At 37.5% G+C, this 24,620-nt stretch overlaps 1 protein-coding gene across 4 annotated transcripts in view; it reads right to left on the reverse strand.

Annotated features, from left to right (window-relative positions):
- Positions 1-24,620, reverse strand: part of LOC111867633 — a 231,886-nt gene that overhangs the window by 42,163 nt on the left and 165,103 nt on the right. For 2 of the 4 annotated variants that reach the window (XM_033752739.1, XM_033752738.1), the window contains 5 exons: positions 24,203-24,310; positions 17,954-19,269; positions 16,707-16,786; positions 5,884-7,043; positions 5,033-5,181 (listed from right to left, as the gene is read on the reverse strand). In XM_033752739.1, coding sequence (XP_033608630.1) covers positions 5,033-5,181; positions 5,884-7,043; positions 16,707-16,786; positions 17,954-19,269; positions 24,203-24,307 — 2,810 coding nt within the window. In that variant the 5' untranslated portion in view covers positions 24,308-24,310. The other 2 variants (XM_033752741.1, XM_033752740.1) reach the window with 2 other exon arrangements.

Genomic DNA, 24,620 nt, shown 5'->3' on the forward strand with positions numbered 1-24,620 from the left:
AGGGAGATGCAGTAGAGAAGTCATAAAACGAAGAGTGTTAGTGTGTCTGCTGCATTAAAATATGGTACTTAAAGACTCACTGACCCCACAACGTTATATGCTCTGCCTTAACAGTGTAACAAACTGTTTATGAAATCAGGCTGAATACAAATATAATGTCTAAGTTAATGTGCAAGACATAAAATGAAGAATGCCATCTTCTGGGATGGTTCACACAAGATCTACACGGTGCCACATCCCAGAAGGCAGCATTCTTCACAGTCACCACTGTGAAAACCTCAAATCTTACAAGATATAAAATGTTACACAGGTTCTGTGACCTAAGTAATTCAATTTGTCTAACAGAACTGCTCTAATACAGTAATTAAACTGGCTTCATGAATAATTTAATTCAAATGTTGCTAACAGTTAAAATGTTTAAACTAATGGATTACTTATATATTTCATTACAAGGAACTGTCACTTCATATTTGCATACAATTTTCAAATACTGTAAAACTGACTTGTCTTGCAACAAAAATATAGACATTAAAAGGGGAATAAAAAGCAATCCCTTCTTCAGAGCATAAATGGGCTTCAAAATATGTTTATCTTAAAGACATGAAAATTATTAAGACCTATTAAAGAAAAGAGGTTAAATATTACTGAAAGTTCACGTAGAACATATCTTTTGGGATGTGATGCTGTGTAGCATGGTAGAAATTTACTGACATTTCAGAGGAACACACTGTGTCCATATTCAAGGTAGAAGAATAAGGCAAGCAAACAAGCAACCACCAATCCTTACTCTGCTTGCCTGAACACTAAGGTTGGAGGCAGTATGTTCCTTCAAAACACTGGTAAACTTCTACCAGACTATGTGGAATCATAACCCATACCATATTCATCATAGTCACTGATGTAGTATCCTCAAATTTCACATGAAAATTCATCACCCTCAGGTATACAGTACTATGGATTCTACTACCATAACCTATTAAACACATTCTTCCTTCTCTGCCCACTCAACCTTGAAAACTTCAAGTTCATTTTATGGTGGAACTTTTGATCTATTGAATAAAGCAATGTGTATCCGTGGTATTTGATTATTCTTATTATCAAACAGACAGCACTCTTTAATGGTATCAAATTAAAAAAGATACAACTGAAATAAAAAGATGTTATATAAATATATGTTATTCTGAAATGAAATTCATTCTAGATCAGAGTGTCAGGTCAGATAACTGAATTCCTTTCAATTATATTATTTGAAGCTACTGATCATGCAACAGCACTAAGCATCCATGCATTCATTTAATGCTAATGCACACACAGAGATGCCAATTTCTGTGTGGATTTAACATGCACAAATGTGGCATGTGTAACAAATTCATTGAACACTACAAACCTATCAGAGGCTAAAATCTGAAAGCAGCAATTCTATGTCTCATCTTCGTTAACTTTTCCTAAAATGCATGTTCACCATGTTTGGCACTTAAATTGTTATGAACTTGAACTACAGAGACATTTGACAAAGTCTCTTCATAAAACAAAAGATGAGAGCTGTAAATCTTCACATGTAAGTGAGGAAACAAATCCCTACAATATGGCATCTCTATTTACTCTTGACATTTTATGTTTCACAGACAACAGACTCTTGATTAGGGTTATGTACTAAGTACATCCCATATTTCAAGGGAAACAGATATCATTTTCCATTACCTGCTTTGTAACTCAGCTATGTCTCATTTCCTATGCCAGCTACTATAACCCTCAAGGGTCATATATTCAGCATCTATCAACACCTTACCTTCCTTATATGAAACACACGCCATTAAGTTTACTTTATATAACTATTACTGGACCCCTTCTCACCATGGCATGGCATGTCCTGAGGTTGTAAACAGATGAGGTGGCCTCCAGATATGGTGCGTAGCAGCAAATATATTGAATATGTAGTTTCAGAGAGCCAATACGGGGCAGTTCTCCAGCTCGGGGGCTGGATGGAGTGTTAACAACTCCTAACAGTGTTATGAAATGTTACACATAGTCTTGTACTCAACCAGTGGTTGCTCTTACAAACACAGTAATGAACTTTCAGGTTCTACAAAAGGCTGTGAATTTCTGAGGAAATGAATAACTATTAGCTCCTCAAGGACTCTGCTTCATGATGTCAGTTATTAGTGCTGCTATCAAACACACACAAAAAACCCTACAAACAAACTCCATGGTTTTAGTCCACAAGCAAACTATACCCGCCAACCGAGCGACTACTTGTCGGTGAAGTTAGCGCCAACTTTAGCAGATAGAGGGTGTCACGTGGTCAGTACAATGAATCCCCACGGCCGCTGATTTCGGTTTTCTAGACTGGAGCCGCATTTTCCTTGAAACAGCTCCTCAATTATCCTCACGAGGCTGAGTGGACCCCGTTCCAGACCCACTACTTCTCAGAAAATCTGGTAGCACCGGGAATCGAACCCGGACCTCTGGATCTGTAGCCAGGAACTTTGACCACTAGCCCACAGAGGCGGTAGTGCTCCTATTACTATTAAATTATTTTACAACATAACGGCCCCAATTCAAGTAAGAATTCAGTTCTGCAAATCCTTGCACAAGCCAAACTCGCGTAAGAAATTATTGTTTGTCACATTGCATACAATGATACCCTAAGGGCAGTAAAAGTAATTTAACACTAGCATGTCCATCACTGTTCCATATTCACATATCACCATCACCACCCCCCCCCCCCACNAGCCCTGATCAGACTGCGCATTATCACATGTCTGATGTTTATGTTGGCAGCTTCATTTGTGACCAGGAACTTGGCTGGTGACAGAGTAAGAAAACCTTCTTAAAGTGTTAATATGAACTTCCATATGCAATTTAAGTTTATTCTGGTATGCTTTCACACGAAACCAGATTTGTATATGGGAAGGTCTGCACAACTTGAGCAGGATCTGTACTGTATTAAGTGTCATGCCAATGTGGCAACAAGTGACAAACATGGAATAGAAATTATGCCTGCTGAGAAGAGATAGGATGTTGAAGCAAGTGAATGTGATCTGCTTTAAGCTATTAATCCACATTTCCCCCAGACAGAATGGGGAGGAAGGACAGGATGTCTCAAATATCAGGCAAGTGTTTGTTCATGGAGACAAAACTTCTTAGTATGAACAATATGCCTTCGAAAGGATGTAAATGTACACACTTCCAGTAGTTTTAGTTAGATTACTTGGAATTAGTTACACTAAAAAGAGTGAATAAAGTACATAAAGCTGGACAAACTAACAGAAGCAAACAAACAAAACAAACTCCACAGCCTGTAGTCAGGATGCAAACTATACCGACCGAGCAACTGCCACATGTTGGCGAAATTAGTGCCAACTTCTGCGGATAGAGGGTGTTACATGGTCAGTGCAGCGGATCTCCACAACCGTTAATCTAGGTTTTCTAGGCTGGAGCTGCTATTTCCTTGAAATAGCTCCTCAATTATCTTCATAAGCTGACTGGACCCCGTTCCAGGCCCACTACTTCTCAGAAAATTTAGTACCGACAAAAATCGAACCTGGGACCTCTTGATCTGTAGCCAGGAACTCTGACACACTAGACCACAGAGGTGGTCATACACCAACCGAAGATAATAAAAAAATCTAGTCATGACAACTGCTAATAAAGAATATTATTTGGCTCAAGGGTGATATAAATATAGTTACGTCAGTGATAGATCTGTCTGTGATTTATCATAAGCTTAGTTGGAGACCTGTTTACAAGATTAATGTAATATGCATTTTACTGGTTAAGGACAAAATTAACTAATAATGGAAGAGGTATTAATTGAAACATATATGAACACCTAATTATATAAGACTAGGAAATTTCACAGAACCTTTTACTGGCACACTTAACTCTTTAGATACAAGATATGAATACATTCAACTGAATACACTAGAAGTTCTGCATAACAATCCTCTATGAATCACATGAGATTCTGGTGCATGATACAAAATGATATGATACTTTTTCAAGATCTATCAACTTCTAAAAAAGTTAGAAAATTTGTCTCTCCCAAATTCTGCTGTATGAAAGTTCACCATATTTAATGATGAATAGATGTAAAGCAGGGACAGGCCCTTCACTGGCTGTCCATGAATGCAGAAAACCCACATGTGTTGCGTGAGTTCTCTCGGTAATTTATGCATCACATTCCCTCAAACAATTGCACTATAATTATGCGAATAACATCACTGTACTCATGAAACATTTCAACACCCTATATAAATCAGCAACAGTGCAATTCACCTATCATAATCAAGAGTCTATTGTATGAAATAAAACACAGCAAAATAAATTGAATATGCTGATACTATAGAAGCCATTACTAAAAATAAAAATGCAAAAATATCATACAGTAAACTCCTTATTATCCAGAACATATGGGGAATGGGCTGTGCCAGTTACATGAATCTGATAATTGCAAGAAGAATACTCTCACAAAACGTTACAACCTTTTCCAGTCCTTCTGTTTCTAAGTCAAAACAACAAACCTTCACTTAAGTTCTTGGGTATCTTCTTAAGAGATGTAGCAGATTGATCAGTGAAAGGTTTCAGATACACTAATACATGATCAAAAATTCAAATAACCTCTACTGTAATCACATAATACTAAGTTGTAATGGCACCTGTGTGAGAGATGTGGAAGAGAATATGATGGATAGAGCTGCTAGTGGTGGTTGGGAGAACTAATGTGTGCTGAGTGAACATATACTCATTGGAACTTCCTTTCTGCAGTAATTTTACAAAACACAACATCTTCTTTCAAATGTTTTGCTGGTTGCATGAGAGTTCTAGATGCATGGTTACTGGATAACTTGGAGTTTAGTGTATCAAGTACCAATAATTCATTCGCAGTACTAGTATGTCAAAACACTTCTCTCAACTTTACAGATCAATAAAAGTGATATAATGCTTAATCCAACCCCAAATTTAACTACTGTTTATCCACTGTTTATTTGCTAGTAATCAAAAATACAATGTTGCACCAGAGGGCACTCACCTCGAACTCAACAAATTTTCTGCTTCGTCTGGCGTCATGGTCTCAGGGACATCAGAAGTCAGGCTTCGAGGTGCTTCTTGTTGCCGATCATCATCCTGCTCTTTGTCTTTCCCTCTATGAGCTGCAGATGGCATTATCTCAAAAGGAACCTACATACAAAATAATGCAACAGCAAATTCATCCAAAAGGTCTTCACTCTATTGTGGTTTATCCAGCAGTTCAAAAACACTATACATCTTTATGGAAATACCTTAAGAAACTGAAAAAAAAAAATAGAATCTGGCACCACACCTTGCTCTCAATTCTGGTGAAGACGTTGTGAAGCAAATGCTGGTTTTTACATATTTGTATAGTTCCACGTACACTTTGTTTTTACATACAAATTAACATTTCTTAGTAATTAATTACTGTTCTTTTTATCAAAATACAGTCTTTCATATTTTTTATTAGAAGACCTGGCATGAAAAAGTCTGCCTATATAGTTGTTCAAATACAAATTTTTAATGTTTATTTCTAAAATACTTTCCTTTTAGCCTACTTTCCTTATTCTGAAAAAAAAAATAAAAGAAAGCCCCATGAGATCACCTTTCTGGCTTCGTATCCCTCCTCATTTTCCTGCTTATGTAACTTCAGGGTGGACCGCAGAGAAAACACTGCCTCCAACAACTGGACAAATAATTTTTTCTGTGGTTCACATCACATCAAAGGAAGGAAGGCGGTTAGTTCTTCCCACAACTTCTTGTTAATTTACAGGGGCCTCATCTTTATCACAGCTTATGGCCTTGAAAAATCTTAATGCAACCCTGTTCATTGAACTAAATGGCAGAATGGAAATTTTATCTTCCACATACCTGCTGTGAGAATTCATCAGGTGCCTTTATTCTTTCCTCCTCATGTTCGGCTTCATCATCTCCATCTTCTGCATCAGCATCAGCATACTCAACATCCTGCAAGTCTAAGATACTTGCTTCTGATGACGCCTCATGATGCTGGGGTGACCCTGTTCTTGTCGTCACAGAAATGGGAGCAACTGAAGTGGCAGTACCTACTTCTTCAGGACGGAGAATTGATCGAGATACCAGAAATGGCTCCGATTCCTGACGGGAGACCTCGGTGGACTGTTCTGTCACTGATGCACAGCTATCACCAGTAACGTCCTTCATTTTGCTACTATCTACAACATCTGTTGTTGGTTTTGAGACAACATGGCCATCTGAATCTTCATCACTGGATACAAAATTAGAGGCAATGTAACCACTACCGCCGATCACATCGGCGCTTGTCTTCTTGGTGTTTACGTGACTTTTTGGAGCACAAGTGTCATGCAGAACTGTTCTAGCTGATAATACTGATTCATTTTCCACATCAAATTGTTCTTTACCAGTTGTTTTCACTACTTCTTGATGTTGAGGTGACGGCAGTGACCTTGCTTTTAAATTCATAAAAGTCTCCTCCTTTTGAATCTTAGAAACAAGTTCCTTATTACTGGCTTCTTCTTCATCAGATTGTGATTTTGCAACTGTATCTTTATTATATCTCCGAGTAAAAGTGTCTCCCTGACCTAAAACTTGCAACAATTTAGATTCCTCTACTTTTTCACTACATTCATGATTGGTGACCTCGGTGTATCTAGCTGCCGGTAACAAAGAAGTGTTGTCCGAGCCCTGACTCTCCAGTTCACGAAGCACTGAATTTGTGATTGGTGCAGGAGGATATATATCACCAGCATTTCCACTGGAAATATTGGACTCAATCTGTGAAAAATGATTTATTTTGGGTTCTGGTGATGGGAGAGAATCCTTAGAACTAGCTACAGATACTGGTCTTGTAGGACCAAGCCCTGCTGCTTGAAGATGAAGCTGAACTGAAGAGACCATCTTCTTGCTGCGTTTGTCAACATGGGCAACGTCATTGCGAACTTCTCCTGCTTCTTCCTCCCGCAATCGCTTCTCTGCATCCCCAGATGATGGTACAGCAAGATTACCTTCACTACCAGCATCACTTCCTTGCCCTAAACACACATTTAAAAAAGCCTATCTTATTTATACACCGGTCTAGCTTGGCATAACCTCACAGTTCCACTTCATAACAATAATGACAACATTGTTGACTTTACAAACTATGTATCGTTGTATTTTAGCATCCTGCTGCACTGATTCATATCCATAATGTATATATATTAACCATCTTTTAGTGCATACAATTTCACTTGTCACTTCACACTACATGTTTCGGCATCATAACGTGATTAATACACCTGAGGATGGCAGAATGATGCTGAAACATGTAGTGTGAAGTGACAAGTGAAATTGTATGCACTAAAAGACAGTTACTATATACACATTATGGAAACTATGTATCACTTAAATCATTAAATTTTCCAGGAGACACTAAAAACGTTTTGTAACCCATAATACTACAAACAAAAAAACAAACATACAAACTCCATGGCTTTAGTCTTGAAGCAAAGAATACCGACTGAGTGAACACTGCTTGTTGGAGAAGTTAGTGCCAACTTTAGCGGCTAGAGGGTGTTGCGAGGTCAGCACAACGGATCCCCATGGCCGTTAATTACTGGTTTCTAAACTGGGGCCGCTACGTTTCCCTTCAAGTAGCTCCTCAATTATCCTCATGAGGCTGCGTGGAACCTGTTTCAGACCCACTACTTCTCAGAAAAACTGGCAGCACCGGGAACCTGGGACCTCTCGATCTGTAGCCAGGAACACTGACCACTAGACCACAGAGGCGGTCTATTGGGATACATTATATCAATGGACTTACTGGAAAAGTTACCATGGGCACAAACATCAAGATACATGGTATCAGATACAAGCATAGGGCATTTCTTTTGTATGGAAATATGATGAAAATCGGACATACATGGTTTTAGAAGAAAGCCAATGATATCAGTAAAGAACACAATTTTCATTTGAATCTGAAACTGCATTAGAATTGTTCCTGTCAAAACCACTGGTTCCTTGTTATTGCCATTTTACTTATAATTCCTGTGATTTCTACCCGTACTGTGGTGTCTATATATAAGCTATTTGTAACATTCATAAGGTGCTGTGGAATGACTACTTTCATTACTTTCCACAGCTTATTTTAATTAAGCCTCAATGATCACTCCATAATGTATGAAAACCATGACAGAGAGATACTGCAGTTTCTCTGTTTTTCAGTGAACTGTGTATGAGCAAATGGAAACTATACAGTACACACCCTTCCTTAATCGTGCTGTTGTTCCAGTATTCATTCTGTTATGTTAGCAACTTACTGGTTAAAATCTTAGTACATATTTTAATACAGATGTTTAAACTAATGCCTTGATAATCATGTCATCGGTGTTTCTTAAAAAAAAAAAACCGAAATATATTCGCATTTCCAATACATCTTGGTTGTCTTAATAACATATTTGGTTGTGCTTGTTTAAATTAAAATAAATAACAAAAAATCAATCTCCATAAAGGTCCTCTAGCACTTCCTGTGGCAGGAGTCAGAATAATACCTTACTCTTAATAATATACTTCAACATCCTGTTGCAATAACTAAGCTTCTTCCAACAGGAGCAAAATATAGTGAAACACCTTATACCACTTAATTAGTATACCTGATGATGACCACATAAGACAGAAACAGGTTGTGAACATGTAACTGAATGTAAAGTAACTGTAAAAATAAACATACAACCACCAAACACTGAAGAGGGCTGCAGAAAAAGACCGCATCTTAAATAATAAAATTAACCTTAATCTTCCAACTTACTTACAGCAGAGAGTACAGTCAGTATTTGGCTCAGGCTGACTTTCTTCCCTTGACACTGATTTCATTGGCAATGCATTATCACCCACTTCCCTTTCCATACCCACAAACATGCATGTTGCCAAAATTTTTAGAAGGCACTGTCTGTTTTTTTTTGGGGGGGGGGGACATGCCAAAAAATGTGCTTACAATTTATGTTCAAGCCTACTCTGGCTATTTTTACTGACTGCCTTAGAGTATTCAGGACAGGATGATAATTTTTTCCATTTTTTTTTTTTTTAATTTTTGGTCCCCTTTTATCAATTTTGATTTTCTCCCCCAAAATTTGGAGGGGAACAGATGCCTGGCCTGCCCCAGTGTTCACCAGTGAAATGGATACTACATAATTACACCAACACCAGCATGAACAGCAGCTGGTATAAGGTGATAGGGGAATCAACTGGAATTTAAATGTTACTTAGAACAAACAACAGTCTGAAATCTGACACTTGCAAGTAAGGTAAACCTATGACATTAAGTGCAGGCAGTGTAACACAACAGAGAAAATCAGAAAAATGCATTATCTCATTTTCACATAAAAATGGAGATAACACTTAAAAAAAGATAGAACAGCTAAACTCAGAAGACGTTAAAATTGAATAATCCACTGTTATCATTTTCATACAGGACGTTATAAAATGTATTAAGCAATAACCCCTTTCAAAACCATCAATTTCCAAAATCCTCCATCATCATTTATCATTACACATGCTACAGGCACTGCATCTACTCCACAAATTTCATATAAAAGAAAAATGTTTATATTCCATTGGCAGGCTCTTGTGAACAATGTAATGAACCTTGAGATTTCATAAGAGATGGGAAGTATCTTGAGTAGATGATCAACTATTAACTTCTCTAAGGTTCTGCTCCATTGAATTATTATTATATATTTTATATTATTATATTTATGGTGAATTATATTTCACTTTTTTCAGCTATATAAAAGACAGCTTATGTTTCATTGTATGCTGGTAATGGCTCGGGAGCAGAAGTCATTACCAAATTTAAATGGCTGAGCAGACAGAAGAATGAGACAAACTGCAAGATATTTCTAATTGGTCACTTAATGATGCCATCAGGATCAAGTCTATACAGGGAATAGGATCACTGATGATGGGATTAAATGAACAGAGTCGCTGATTATTACGAAAGGGTTTGGAAAGAAGATGCCATATTGTAATTGAGGTACCATCCCAGAATTTGCTCAGAGGAGCTCAGAAACCCACAAAAATCTCAGTATGGGCAGAATGTGTTGTTCCCAAGATTAGAACCAAGCACCTTCCAAATGCAAGACTAAAGACTGACCTGTTTGCCTTATAGCCTGGTTCAAATAATACTCGAATGTAAAACAAAGAAGTTTTTGCCGTGATTATTATGTTTGGTAACAACAATAATTTATAATTCCACTTGCAGCATGCCCATAAAAATAATTCCAATATTAAGTTTACTTGCATCTGTAAGACTAAGAAGCATAAAATTACTTACAGTATGCAAATCATGCTGATGTAAGTGACTGGGGGCAAAAACTGATAAAGGGTGAAACAGTATGACCTTCTGGGTTGAACTGTCATGCCATATAGGTCAAGTCAAATCTACCAACATTTTGGAGAGCGTATGGTCTCCGTCTTCAGGGTCGAAGAGTAAGCCAAGGAATAAACTAGGAAGAAGAAGGTGACAATTCTTATTTGGTTTTCTCTTAAACCCCAAAGATGGAGGTGATACACTTCTCTGAAACATCAGTGAACGCCTACCAAACCACAAGGGGTTACCCAGAAGATCAAACTCATCATAGTCACCACTGTGAGAAGCTTATATTCAAATGAGACAAAACTGTTACTCTCTATTTTCAGCAATGTTCACAACAAATGACACGTCACACCATTAAGACCATACCCGAGCAACTTGTGCACAGAAGACGCAGACACATATTTTGTGGGAGACATACACAGAGACAGAGAGGATGCAACCAGTCTTAGATAGAGACACTGCCACTCCTAGGGTGTACTGTTCGCTCCAACAGCAGCTGTCCACAATGCAAACAATGAACGTTTCTGCATTATACCTTCACCCCACTTCACTTTCATGTACTAACACAGCTCCTATTTCTTTATATGAAAACATAATCCACATGGCCTCCATCTTCAGTGTCAATCCCAAAGATGGAGGCAGCAGTAACTCTGAACTGTCAGCAACACAGCACACATTCACACAACATAACTACCCCATAACCAATATATCATCAAAAGTTAATCACTGTGAAAGCTAAAAACAGTAACAAAACCCATAGTCTAACACAGCAATATTAAACTAGGCTGCAAAGTTGTAAGTCATTAATACCAAAATAAAGACATTATGATGTCAACATAACGTACACCAATAATAACTTTCATGATTTTATGAATTTAGTTAACGTTTACTTTTGCAGATTCTAAAGTGGTCTGACGATGATGTATAACTCTCAGGATTACTGGGTTTCTTGGACTTTCTCCATTGTCTGGTATTCTACAGAACACAAAAGTCTGGAAATTGGATCTGTTTCTGTCCTCAGGTGAGGGGGGCAGGAGACATCTACTATGTTCAGTCTGTTAGAAAGAGCTAATGTCAATCACTGGTTTTAGAATCACTGTTCTTGAGAGCACCGAACAATGCACAATGTCAAAAAACCCCACTAATGTTAAGTTTTATTTGTAGTTTATTTCTTAATGCTGTCAGCATCCAGAATACAAAACATAAAATGGCAGAATAATTAATGAATGATGAACATGAAACGATTTGAAGCAAGCCTAACTGAGGTACTATACCAGTATTTGCCTGGAGACACTGAAGAAATCCACAAACAAACCTCAGTCATGATAGCCCATGTCTCAGCTGAGATTCAAACTCACTGCATCCTGCACTACCTCTGCACCAATCTACTCTGTCAGTTAAAGTCTATTAAGTTATATGAGCTCATGAAATGTATACATATTTTACACTGAAAGTAGTTAAGGATGAAAAATCAGTTAAAACATTTTTACAGATCTCATACCTTTCCTAACCAAAGAGTAATTTATCTCAATAAACATCATACAAGAATACCTAAATATGGCAATTTAGTCTTGAATTTTCTATGTGCTTAAAATATACACCATTATTTTAATGCATCAAACCATAAAACTGAGTGTATTATGGACACAAAGGTGGTATAGGCTACAGAAGTTAATTTTAATACTGCAACACTGACAATGAGAAATTTTATTATCTGTAACTGCAAATTATATACAGAATATTCTCAATTATCCATGCTAATGAAAGGGAAAAGATGTGTGTATAACTGAAAAACATGGGATAACTGAGGTTTTGGGTATGATCACAATGACTGCTGAACACAGATAATTGGAAATGAACACTTTCAGTGTGCTTCTGGCTTTGCTTACTCTTTGGCTCTGAAGATGGAGGCAGTACATTCCTTTGAAACAATGGCCGACTTCTACATAACTGCAGGCAATAACAACCTAGAAGACTGCATTCTTCATACATATATAGTTCTAATAAAACACTGAAAAATGTGTTGTAATATTTTTTTTAAAGAGGACAAAAATAGAATGCATGGTTTTACTTAAATTTGTATCCTACATAGCTGAAGTTTTAACAAATGTTAACAACATTTGTAGAATATCACAGTTTCCTTCTTTCTGCTACTCTGATACTTATGTACAAAGTATGATGTAGTAATATTAATATAAAATTATAATATATATAAACCTTTAAAATAACAATTCAACTTTGCAGCCAACACTAAAAGGAATCATATTTCCATTCGTATAGCATCCTATGAGTTTGAGAACTAGCAAAATGTATCTTAAGCTATGACACAAAACTACTAAGTAAAATAAATATATCACATTAATTTTAATAGCTTATGGTTACAGCTATCTAAATAATGACAAACCAATATTACCAAAATTAACACAAAATTAAAGAACCTACAATAAGGGCCTTAGTTTCACAGTGAATAAATGTACTAATATCTTCTCAGGTGATCAGCTGTGTCAATGCTGGGTTAAAAACTGGCTCAAAGATCTCTGAAACGTTGGTCCTTAACTTAACACTGACAAGTCTGATCACACAAGAAGATGTTTGTATGCCTCAGGGTTTTCTTTTATTATGTAGTTATGCATTATAAGATTCATGGTATTTCCATAAAAATATAATATAATACCTATTCAATTTTTGTAATTTGTAGAAAGAGAACACAAAAATGTGTTCATATTAAGTTTAATTATGTCCTACAAACATAGATAAAATTTCTTCATAAAACACAATATTTGGAACACTATCCAATTAAGTGAAATATAATAATGAAATACTGGTTTAAATCAAGGATTCTGGCATTTAGAATATGATGCTGCAGATTTGTGAAGACTTGCTAGATCCCCATTTTAGTGAGTTATATCAAGAACTTTATTTTATACACTTATGTAACCAAGTGCACACAAAACAACACACAACACTTGCTGCACAGTCTTGTGTTTATGAACATGAAGAGCAGTGCAGTGAACTTTCTATCAGTCTCCATTCAAAAACCCTACAGCCAGTGTGTGATGACTAACAGCAGCTTTCTGTGGCTACACTGCTCACTCTCTTTAACAGAGAAAACTGTTTCAGTGGCTGGAGATTCCCTCCCAAGATGCAGACTAGTTATAAATAGTTCCCTCCTCCGCCTTCCTGCATCACACCCCCATTGGATATGGGCCAACATCTCCATACCCTATGTTTTTATTGGAACTAGCTGAATAAACAGGACTAACTTGTACTTTACAGGCTACTAATATCAACACAGAAAAAAGAATCTGTTTTCAGATATTAAAATGTTTTCTTGAAATCAATATTTATGGTCTGAACATTACAAAGCATTTCAACTGCAGCAAAAGACTGAAACCATAAATCATATAGTTTTCTAATTAATATCACCAAATGAGTTAATGAACTGCATGGCATAGTCCTTGAGAAGCTAATACAGTTATCCCTCAATTTATGACAGTTAACTCATTTGATGAAAAGTGTTATTCATAAACTGAAAAGTAAGTTTCCAAGTATTTTAGATGTAAATGTCACCGAACTTATGAATGTAAGTTGTTTGCCATGGTGAAAATGAAATTCATTAAGTGAATATGCTTAGTGGTAGCGAAAATTCATAAATTGAGTTTTCATAAAAGAAGGGATAACTGTATTTGGTACTGACTTACAGAGGATCCCATACCCTCAGACCACCAGTGGGCCCATTCTGTGTCCCTGGTCTTATTACAATCCTCCAAGGAGCCCTGATCATAAAGCTAGAGCCAAAATCATCCTGACTGAAGCCCTCCTGATGTCAACTGGCTCCAGCCATGCATAGCTGAAGATCTCTATTTTATGCCTAACCAGAGCTGGACAAAGTATGTGATAGGGGAATTCCATTTCATGCCTATATTTCCAAGAGGTCTTCACAAGTTGGCTCCAGCGAGCATCCCTGTTGCTAAGACAGTCATGAAATTCGCTACCCTTTAAGGGATCAATGTTCATTACCCTGTTCAAAAGAGCCTGCTTATGAAATAAGCTAGAGAATAAATTCAGATCAGTATCAGTTCTCTGCAGTTTAATGCTGACCTGGAATTGATACAGTAATTCATAATCCAAAATTCAACTAGATTAAAAAAGTGCTACAGTGTATGTACTAGGAATTTTAAGTTTCTATTGGGAAGAACAATAGTTAAGAACAGACAACAAGAAGAAGTTCTAGGAAGAAAGGCATCACATATATCACTCCAAATGTTTCAATCTACACGGTGAAGCCACAAAGAACGATAAATTAATAATTCATATTAATTAGGAACCAAATTCTGGGCACATTATCTACTATTTCCAGTCTCTCAAACATAACTACAAACTACAACTGATGGCAGGAAATTATGAAATACAGAGGTGAAGGAGTCTCTAGTGACCTGATCATACCAAATTTCATGAAGGTCCATCGACTGGTTTTAAACTTACTAATAGGGTCGTCAAAGGATTCTGATGACGTCACATACCTGTACTTCTTGAGAAGGTGATGACTCCTCACCTAATCAATAAATTCCCTGCATTTTAATGAGACCCAAGGATTTTTACCAGGTGCACAACAGCCCACAACTCTGAGGCAGTATGTAACATTCTGGATCTTTATGGCAAAGAACTGTTGGTCTCCACCTCAAACCTATACAATCCTCAAAGTGGAAGAGCACTGGGTGCTCTGGGTGTCATTGACTGCTTGTACATCTACAGCTGCCCTTCATACCTGGATGCCATCTACTCAATGCGCAACATAATGATGCGCCACATGGCAGTGACTAAGTGCCCACTTAACACGAACCATAAGCCGCCTTTCCTTGTATAACATGGAGAACAGTTAACATTATCTATTATTATATATGACGAATATATACTAGGTGGTTCAAATATGATCGGGACTGATTTAAAAAAAAAACATAATTGCCAAACACTTACTTGCATATGTCAGTCTTCAACGTACTCCCCTCCAGAGTCAACACATTTTTTCAACTTTCTGGAAGCATCCTGATACCCCCAAAAAAAAAGACTTGTGGTTGGCAGCATATCCACTCCCGAACAGTCTGGATGATGGCGTCATTGTCCACAAACCACATGCCTTGCAAGTCTGATTTGAGCCTTCTGAGCAGGTAGAAATCACTTGGGGCCAAATCAGGACTGCACGGCAGAGGTGTCAGAAGGTTCCATTTCAATTTCCGAAGGGTTTCCATTGTTGTTTTGGACGTATGGGGGCGTGCATTGTCTTGAAGGAAGGCTACCCGCTTTCCACCTGTCTTCCGCTTGGATCGGATCTTACTCCAAGTTCCTTGATGGTGATGAGCCTATTCTCACGAATAAGCACATCTGTACGATCAATGTTCGGCTCAGTGATGGATGTTCACAGCCAATGATCATGCGGTTCATTCTCCACGCGCTCTCTGTCCTCTCTGAAGCACTTACACCACTCAAACACACAGGTCCATGAGAGACACTCTTCCCCATACTGTTGTTGGAGTCTGTGGTGAATTTCAGTGGACTGGACGTTTTCTCCAACGAGGAATTTGATCACAATGCGTTGTTCAACGCTCCGCAGTAGCTTCTGTTCTCTCATCACTCTAGCAACTTCCAGACAGCACTGAACAGGTTCTAACCATAACAGGAGGGAGGGTGGAGGTTGTGGCTTCACTCTCGCAAGGTCGCACAGCTGCTGAGAAGTGCAGCTTGTTTACAAAAAAATCAGTCCCGGTCATATTTGAACCACCTTGTACTTTACTCATTTTAGTATGAAGACATCAGGGCATGCAATGCAGTAGTTAGACGTGCATAGAGAAAACGCACCTGAAGATGGCACATTAGTGCTCAAACATGTAGAGCAAAAGAGAAGAGTAAGGTGAAAAAAGTGTATGCACTGTAAGACGGTTAGCATAAATCATGGACAGTATGGCCCTTTGGAATGCACTGTTGTGTAGTTCAGTAGATGGGTACCAACATTTTAGAATAATCTCCATCTTTCATCTCCCCCTTGTAGATGGAGGCAGCACATTCTTCTACAATGTAAGTACTTAAGTGTCACATCCCAGAAGACCACAATCTTAATATTCATCGCTCTAAGAACTTCAGATCTCATCTAGAGAAAAGAGGGTAAAACTGGACATTTTCTCAGAGCATGAAAATTAAAGATTCCATAAATGGCAAAAATTTATAGGTAATAAGAACTCCTGCAACATAAAGCTAATATAAACGAACTCCCCAAATACAAAGCAATTAAGTTACAAATAATTATCGCACATTCTGTGTATTTCAATAACTGAAATATTTATCTTACCCATGAAAGTACTGGCTGATATTTTGTTTGCATCTGGTGATAATTTAGGCTGCTGCTGTCTCAATTTTTCATCCTTGACACTGGAAAATGAAATGGAGTTGTTTTAAGAGATGCTGAACATAAGGCCACACCAGACAAATGTGATCGAAATGCCTGCCTGGAGACTATCATATCAATTACCATAAGCAGTTTATACAGTGTCACATGAAGGTTAATATAAACCGTAAACACAGGAACATAAAAATGGTTGCTGTTAGTAAAATGAATTGACCAATGAGCCCTCTTATAATGCTGACACTCTGTTGACAATAGAGTTTTGACTGCTTTAAAGAAACATAAAAATAACTAGGAGATCAAAAATGAAAAAGAATGTATCTATAAACTGTAATCCAAACTGAGATATGACATTTTGCAGCTTTCATCTCTGTAACAGCCTGACTGAGTTCATGTCTCTGATGTGCATTCCTAAGATATCTTCGCGATTAACCATCTGCATTTATCGTAATAGATCCTTTTAAATTCACTAGTCTTTTGGCTTGTCAGCCATCTTGAGTGCATGCAAAGATGAGAAACTAAATTCAAAACAATTTGAGATAGGTAAATATAGTCAATCAAAAGAGGTAATTCTGTAAAACAATATCTAAACTAATTTATTACACAAAATATCTCATAGTTTATTTAACAATGCTGTGTGGCAGAAGTCAATAATGTGGCCAGCTAAGAAATGTAATTGTGCTGCAATTACTCTCAGCTATTTGTAAATGGCTCTCAGGTCTTCCGAACTGTACAGTGATGACTTTTTGTGTTTTATAAGACAGAATATATTTAAGCAGTTGAATCATCATCAATTGCTTGGAAAATATGATACACTGTTATACATAATACAATAAAACATACTGACCATTAGAGTACATTTACGATAATGCAATTAAGAGGCTTGACAGTAAACATTCAATTAATATGGGAACACCCCATGAAACCCAATCTTTCAACTTCAGAATTTCACAGAATGTTATAGAGTAGTAATTATTATTTCAGACTTCATATTCAAGAGGAATTGATGTGTTAACACTCTGGAATACCAAACCTTGTAGGTTTCATTGTTACTCACAGCAATAGCAGACATGTTCATAATGCTATAATACAAACTTCGTTGGGCAATGTTAGAATGATTTATCAGCTACTGTTTCGTTTTTCAATATTTTGAGCATTTTATGCATAATGTTACGAAGAAGTACTCCAAATACCTGGCTGAAATGGCGTCCCTGACTGGAGAGGCAACTGGTAAAGGTTCTGATGACCTTTCAACCTTCTTCTCTTGTCTTGTGGGACTGATAGGTGAAGCTGCCTGTCCTGCTCGAACAGGTGGAGGTGGAGGTGATACAGTGGGAGACCTCACAGGCCTTGTGACATTGAAAGAAGCACTTCGAGCTGCTGGGTTTGTTGAGGGCAGAGAGCTGTCAGCTGTTAACTTCTGAGCCTGCTGTTGAGAACCTACTACAGATGTCTTACTCTCTGCGCTACCAGCACTCAAACCCACTCGCACTTCTGTTTTGTTTGGATCACTGTTATAACGTGACGAACGTGACTTTGAAAAATGAGACGTCCAGTTCCTTTGTTTCTCTATCAATTCTCGACTGTTAAACTTTCTTTCTGGTTTTTCTGGCTTCTCCGGCTTCTTCGTCAAACCTGTCACTCCACCAACAGTTTGTGATTTCTCCTCAGTTGATTCCTTCTCATTTTCAGTCTTAATAACCCCATTTGAGTGATTACTGTCTGTCACCTTCCCAGCTGCATGAACATTCTGTGGTTGTGACAATCTTTCTGTAATGGATGCTGAAACAGTAGTCAACACACGTATTGACGGAATGGCCACCTCTTCATCTACCACATCAGGCCCTCCATTTGTATGATGTCCATTGGTGGTAAGCACCTTCCGGCCATCAAGCTCTGATGTCCCACTGCTCACAATACCAAATAATGATCCCCCACCTGTGGTAACACTGTCACTTTGACCTTGTTCTCTAGGAGAAGGTGATCGAGAGGAATGATGTGAACCTATTGCTGTTCGAGGTGATCGTACTGGGGATGTACCGGTGGAGGAATTATCTGAGCTGGATCGAGATCGTAAACCATGAAGACCTTGACTCAGAGGCAACTTAGGACCTGTGGTGATGGCAGGAACTGTGACTGGTTTCTCTGGTTTAGTGACGCTGCTGACGATGCCACGGCCATCCTCCGCTCCCAATTTCTCAAACAGTGCACGAGCATTGTTGAAACGTGCAACATGGCTCTCTGTCCGAACGACCGTCACCTGAGTTGGAGAATCACGTGGTGTTGATGGTTCTTTCAATACTTCCTCATTTCCTGTAGCTGCTCGTCTCCGCTCCAACTTTGGTGAAGAGTCAGACGGTTTGGTCCGCAGGGGAGTGGAGTTGCTGATTAGCACGTCAGTCTCTTTGGCTGGCACCATGCTCTGGAAGATGTTTGCAATCTGGGATACTTTAGATCCCACCAGTCTTGATGATTTCTTGTCCTCCATTACTGGTTCCTGGTACAAGTCCTATACCAACCAAACAGAGAAAAATGTGAATTAGTGCATGCAACACAATTTTGAAATAATATGAAGCTACAGGTATGCAAAACTGAATTGTTTCTTCTTCAGCTAACACCATCTATGCCGAGTAAATCCAAACATTCACTGACCAACATAACTATGTACAAAGTGTTGTGACAACAGTGTAAACAATAGTGCCCATTTATGATCCCATAATTAAAACTCTCAATTAAGAATGATGACAGACACACAAAATCAGAACATAGTAACTCACTTCAAAATTGGCACAAAGAGAGAAGTTGCATGGTGTCCATAAAACTGCTTCAGTTTCTTGTACTATCACCAAGACTTCTGTACAGTATGTACAGATCCACATTACATTATTAACTTTCACCTCAAGAATATGAAGCTATAAAATTTAACTGATTTTTGATTCATAAATTTAAACAGGGAGCTCTGAGAAGAAATCCTATACCCTCATTTTACCATCCCAAATATCTCTAGTCCTACAGATTAGCAGTATTATTGCTGTTATATTACATTTTAAGAATTTGCTGAGCAACACTTAAAAAGTCTTGAACTGTCTATATGTTTGTAATTCTGTACCTACAATAAACACACAATGTTCGGGTATGGTTATGATCTCTTGCCTAGCTGCAATGTTCCATTATTTTTCAGCCCCACACCAAAAGTGAAAGAAAACTTTCACATGGCCACCATTTATTTCACATTTTACAAAACAATCACCTTAACAAAAGCTGCATATTTTTCAAACATCTAGCATCATCTACAGTAAAAGCTGTGATATCTGGCTCTCGGTGATCTGAAAAGCTCTATTAACCAGAAACTAATTGTGAATATGAGTCTGAAAAAGTGAAATATTGGTACCTTGTTGGTTTATATATATATATAATATGTTTACTGTGTCATGTAAGTAGTAATGAAAAGGGAACAGAACGTGTGGTAGGGAAGACAGGACAGGATATCAAGTGACAAATTAGTCGTTAGCTCTGTCCATGAGGTCACTAGGTACACTGAGACCTACATTAGGTACAACATCCTAATATCCAAAAGTTACAATATTCAACAACAGTTTGGTCCCCGAGGTACTAGATATTGCAACCTATAGTGTATTATTTCTGGACTATATATATGACGTTCGCACCTCAAGTGTGTACAACTGCAAATATTATAAAAAATGATGCTGAGATGGCCTCTATAGGAATCACATTCATAACAAGCTTCAGTAAAAGTCATCAACTGTTTCAAAGGTCCAAATTTGGGGGCAGGGGCATACAAACACAAGCGATATGATCCATACTTTCTTTCCTTGAGCGAAGCTGACTAAAAAACAGTCAGCTGGTTCAGAAATTGAAATGGGGTGGACACACAGACTCAACATGGGTACCATGATGATCTCATGATCCTATTACATTAATCAGAGAAAGAAAACAGGCCAAAAATACATATAAAGTCATAATATTACAACTATAAAATTCACTCAAGCTGATATTTATGAGGGATGAATAATACAAAAAGCCATAAATGGCTAATGACACACAAAGTGGCCACCATCTGAGGAAGCTATATATAGAACTGCACATTATAATTCTCTGGAAAGTTTATTCTTGAAATCCAAAAGCATTTAAAAAGTTTCCACTCACCTTCTGACATTCTGAAAATGTCTTTACACAAAATAATTGTAAAAGTAAAAGATACAAAACTATCAGAAATCAAACACACCACAAGAATGTGCAGCGCACTAGAAGGCACATAACTAAACGAAGACAGAAACTAAACTGGTAGAGATAAGATATGGTATAAGAACTAGCTATCAGTAGTCACCATTCTCAGGATGATTACACTACATCGATAATCATATTAAATCACACTTCTCTACACAACATTAGCACCCACAAACACATTAAATACACACATTACAAAATAATTAATTAAATATCTCAAACAGTAATTTTCACATTTCAGCTGCAATTAAGTACAAGTGAGAATACAAAATCTACTTAATTCATTTCTTGAAGTAAAGCAGTGAATGCCATTCTGAGAATTAGACAGTAAGATCTGCAACTCAACATGCAATTGATCTTGTTTCCTGTTCATTCAGGGTTGGAAAAAAGGGACTTTTAACTGTATATATCTGCAAACTGGTTAGTTTGTTTAATGAACACCAGTAACTCAGACTATAAAGCCTCAAATTATGGGATACGAGTAAATGATGTATTCTGTCAGAGTCTGCCTGGAGGGACTAAGGAATACAAAAAGAAACCTTAGTCAAGATAGTCATTACCCCGGCCAAGATTAAAACTCAGCACCTCAGAAACACAAGCCAGAAGCATTAACATTTAAAACCATTTTTCTTATTGCAGAGCTGGGATGATTTTTCCAAATATAACAAACTTAAATAATAATAGTGAAGTGGCCATCTGTAAGGGACTCTCCTGTAATAACACGTCAAAGATTACTGCTCCATGGTACCTCATTTCATAAATAATTACAATATCCTAAAATCAGAGCTATTCCAGTTACAAAAGGGATTCTTACGCTGGAAGTGATAGAATTACACGAAACCCAACTTCTATGAAAGATTTCGAGCCAAATATCCAGGAAGTAAGAAAGACAGCTTACACGAATTTAATAATATCAATAATTCTCAGTTGTATTTCTGACAGTCTAACCTGTACATTGTTTAGTCAAGATTTCCAGTAGTCTGAATATGAACTTAGTGGGTGGATAAAAAATGTAATTTTCATGGAACTTTGTGCGTGTGTTTCAGTATCAATTATAACATGATCAAAGTTGTTATCAATTCAATCACTCACTTTATGTATTAAATCAGAATTGTCATTTAATTCCATTTCTGATTCTAGTTGACTTCAATGGTTAATATATGACAAGTTACAATTTATAGAAGATTATAATTACAAATTAATGTGAAGAGTATTTATTTTATTTTCTGGGATCTGATGTTGTATAGTCTAGCAGAAGTTGACTGACATTTCAGAGGAATCACAATCAGGGCCAAAGAGTAAGCCAAGGAAGCAACAAGTCAATCTGTGTGTCCAAGTGCATAGTCATTTTATAACTTGACCTTGAAGGTAAGGTAAAGTAGTACCTGTGATTTACTAATTAAGTACAAAGCCTCAAAGACATAAGGGGGAGTGAAGGTATAGCTATACTATTCTTGACTTCAGCACTAGATGAAATTGAGTGGCCAGCTTCACGCCCCAGGCCACTTCACCCCCCAGGGGAAACATCCCCCAATACCCAATGGATAGAAGTCTGAGTAGATCGAGTGGACTTTCAGTATATATTTCTATCAGTTTAAGAACCATGTTAAAAGATTTTAATATTAAGACTCTGTGTATTAAAAATGAACAACTTAGCTCAAAATTGAAAGCCAGGGATCTGAAATCAAGACTATATTACTCATATATAAGTAGCAATGAAAGTGGGAAAAAAAGGTAAATTTGTCCCTGTCCTTAACTAATTAAGCACTACACCATGAAGGTGTATGGGGCACATATAAAAAGTGTTTGTCATTTGTGCTACTAAAAAATCAGAAATCAAGATAAACTGCACTGGTTGCAAATGGAGAAACCATAAAAGCTTGGAATTTGTTACAATAAATCAGTTTCTTGAAAAACTTAGAACTCAAATTTACTCAATACTTCTTTCTAAATAAAAATCAGGAAGAAATTTGATGTAAGTACATACAAGTAGTTATATAGTATACAGTTATATCACACATTAGGACCACCAAGTTACAGTCATGAAATATACTGCTAAAAACCCTCTGTAGTTGCACTCCATCACCAAGGACAAATCAGTCACTGTCTACTAATACAAAATATGCAGCAACACAGACAAAATCACGAAGACCAGTGGTTCCCACCAATTCTTCATAAAAGAAATCTTTTGCAAATAAATGATATGGTAGCTTCAAAAGTTCTGGGACAGGAGTGCTGTTTAGTACCCACTGGCGCTAAGAAGCCTAGCTGCCTTCAAAAGATCATCCTCCAGTGCTAACAAACTTCTGTCCATGTCCACACAGCTGTTTCAAACATTTCTGGAAGCCACTCCATATAATCCCTTGCAACATTATCTTCAAAGCCACTTCACCTTTCCCTCCATCCTTCAAGTCATAGCCCTTCAGCTGGTCCTTCACATGAGACAGAAGTTCAGATCACAGTGTAAGACTAGAAGAGCACAGTGGATGTGAGGGGCATGCGGTAGCATAGTTGGTTGAGGCACTATGCTACAAGCTGAGGACATGGGTTTGATTCCCATTGAGGTCACTGGATTTTTTTAGTTGACATAATCCTTCCCATGGCACTATGGCCCTGGGGTCAACTTAGCCTCTAACAGAAATGAGTACCAGGTATCTTCTTTGGGGTTAAAAAGTGGCTGGTGTGTAAGGCTTACAACCTCACCACTATCTATGATCTGATTGTCTAGAAAATGTGTGAGCCTCAATGTCTCACAACTGTATGGGTCTTTACATTTACCTTTTTATCTTTACATGATGACTGCGCTATCATTTCTCAACAGTCCTGGACTCAATATCTGACAATAACTGCTTTTCTTTTTTACTACACAGAAATAAAAGTAACATTCATAAGATGTAACTGTAATTTACTAACAGAGAAATTCATCCATTTAGCATGATGTCACATATTCAGAACATAATGCAGCTCACGTGACAGAAAGATGGGAAGATCTTTCAAGGTCATTTTATACTAATAACTGGTAATACTACATAGGCAGATCTTCAAGTCTGGGAACCACTGGCACAGTATACCACACACAGACAAGTGTCTCTACAATTAACATCACCTACATGAACAACTGAAGCCTGTTCAAAAAGAAAACACAATTCAGAAACAGAATGTGTCCGGTGGAAAGCCTCATGAGCTGGAATTACGTTTGATGGAATGTCGAGCTCCTGTGACCGACAACGGCGCACGGTTGACTGAGTGCGACTGTATGTGAGAATCTCTGCACGAACAGAAGATGAAGTGGAAGGCATGTCCTGTGAATGCCAGAACAAACCAAAACTCATGGATTAAATCACTGTGAACAGCTCGAAAGGCAGCAATGTGTTCATTTACATACCATTTTCATAAACAACATAATATACATGCTCACTTCACCTCCCACAACAGTCCACTGATCATGAGCACCTGATAGAATGCAGATATAGATACATCTGTCATATGTATTTCTTCATGAAAATCACTAATGGGTAAAGAATACAATTTCACTATTGATGTGGAAAAATGTCTTCTGTACAGGAACAGAAAAAGCATAAGTAATTGTCAGTTGACCATCTTACTGTTCTG

This window comes from Cryptotermes secundus, unplaced genomic scaffold (assembly GCF_002891405.2).
Source record: "Cryptotermes secundus unplaced genomic scaffold, Csec_1.0 scaffold548, whole genome shotgun sequence".
NCBI classification, from domain to species: Eukaryota; Metazoa; Arthropoda; class Insecta; order Blattodea; family Kalotermitidae; genus Cryptotermes; species Cryptotermes secundus.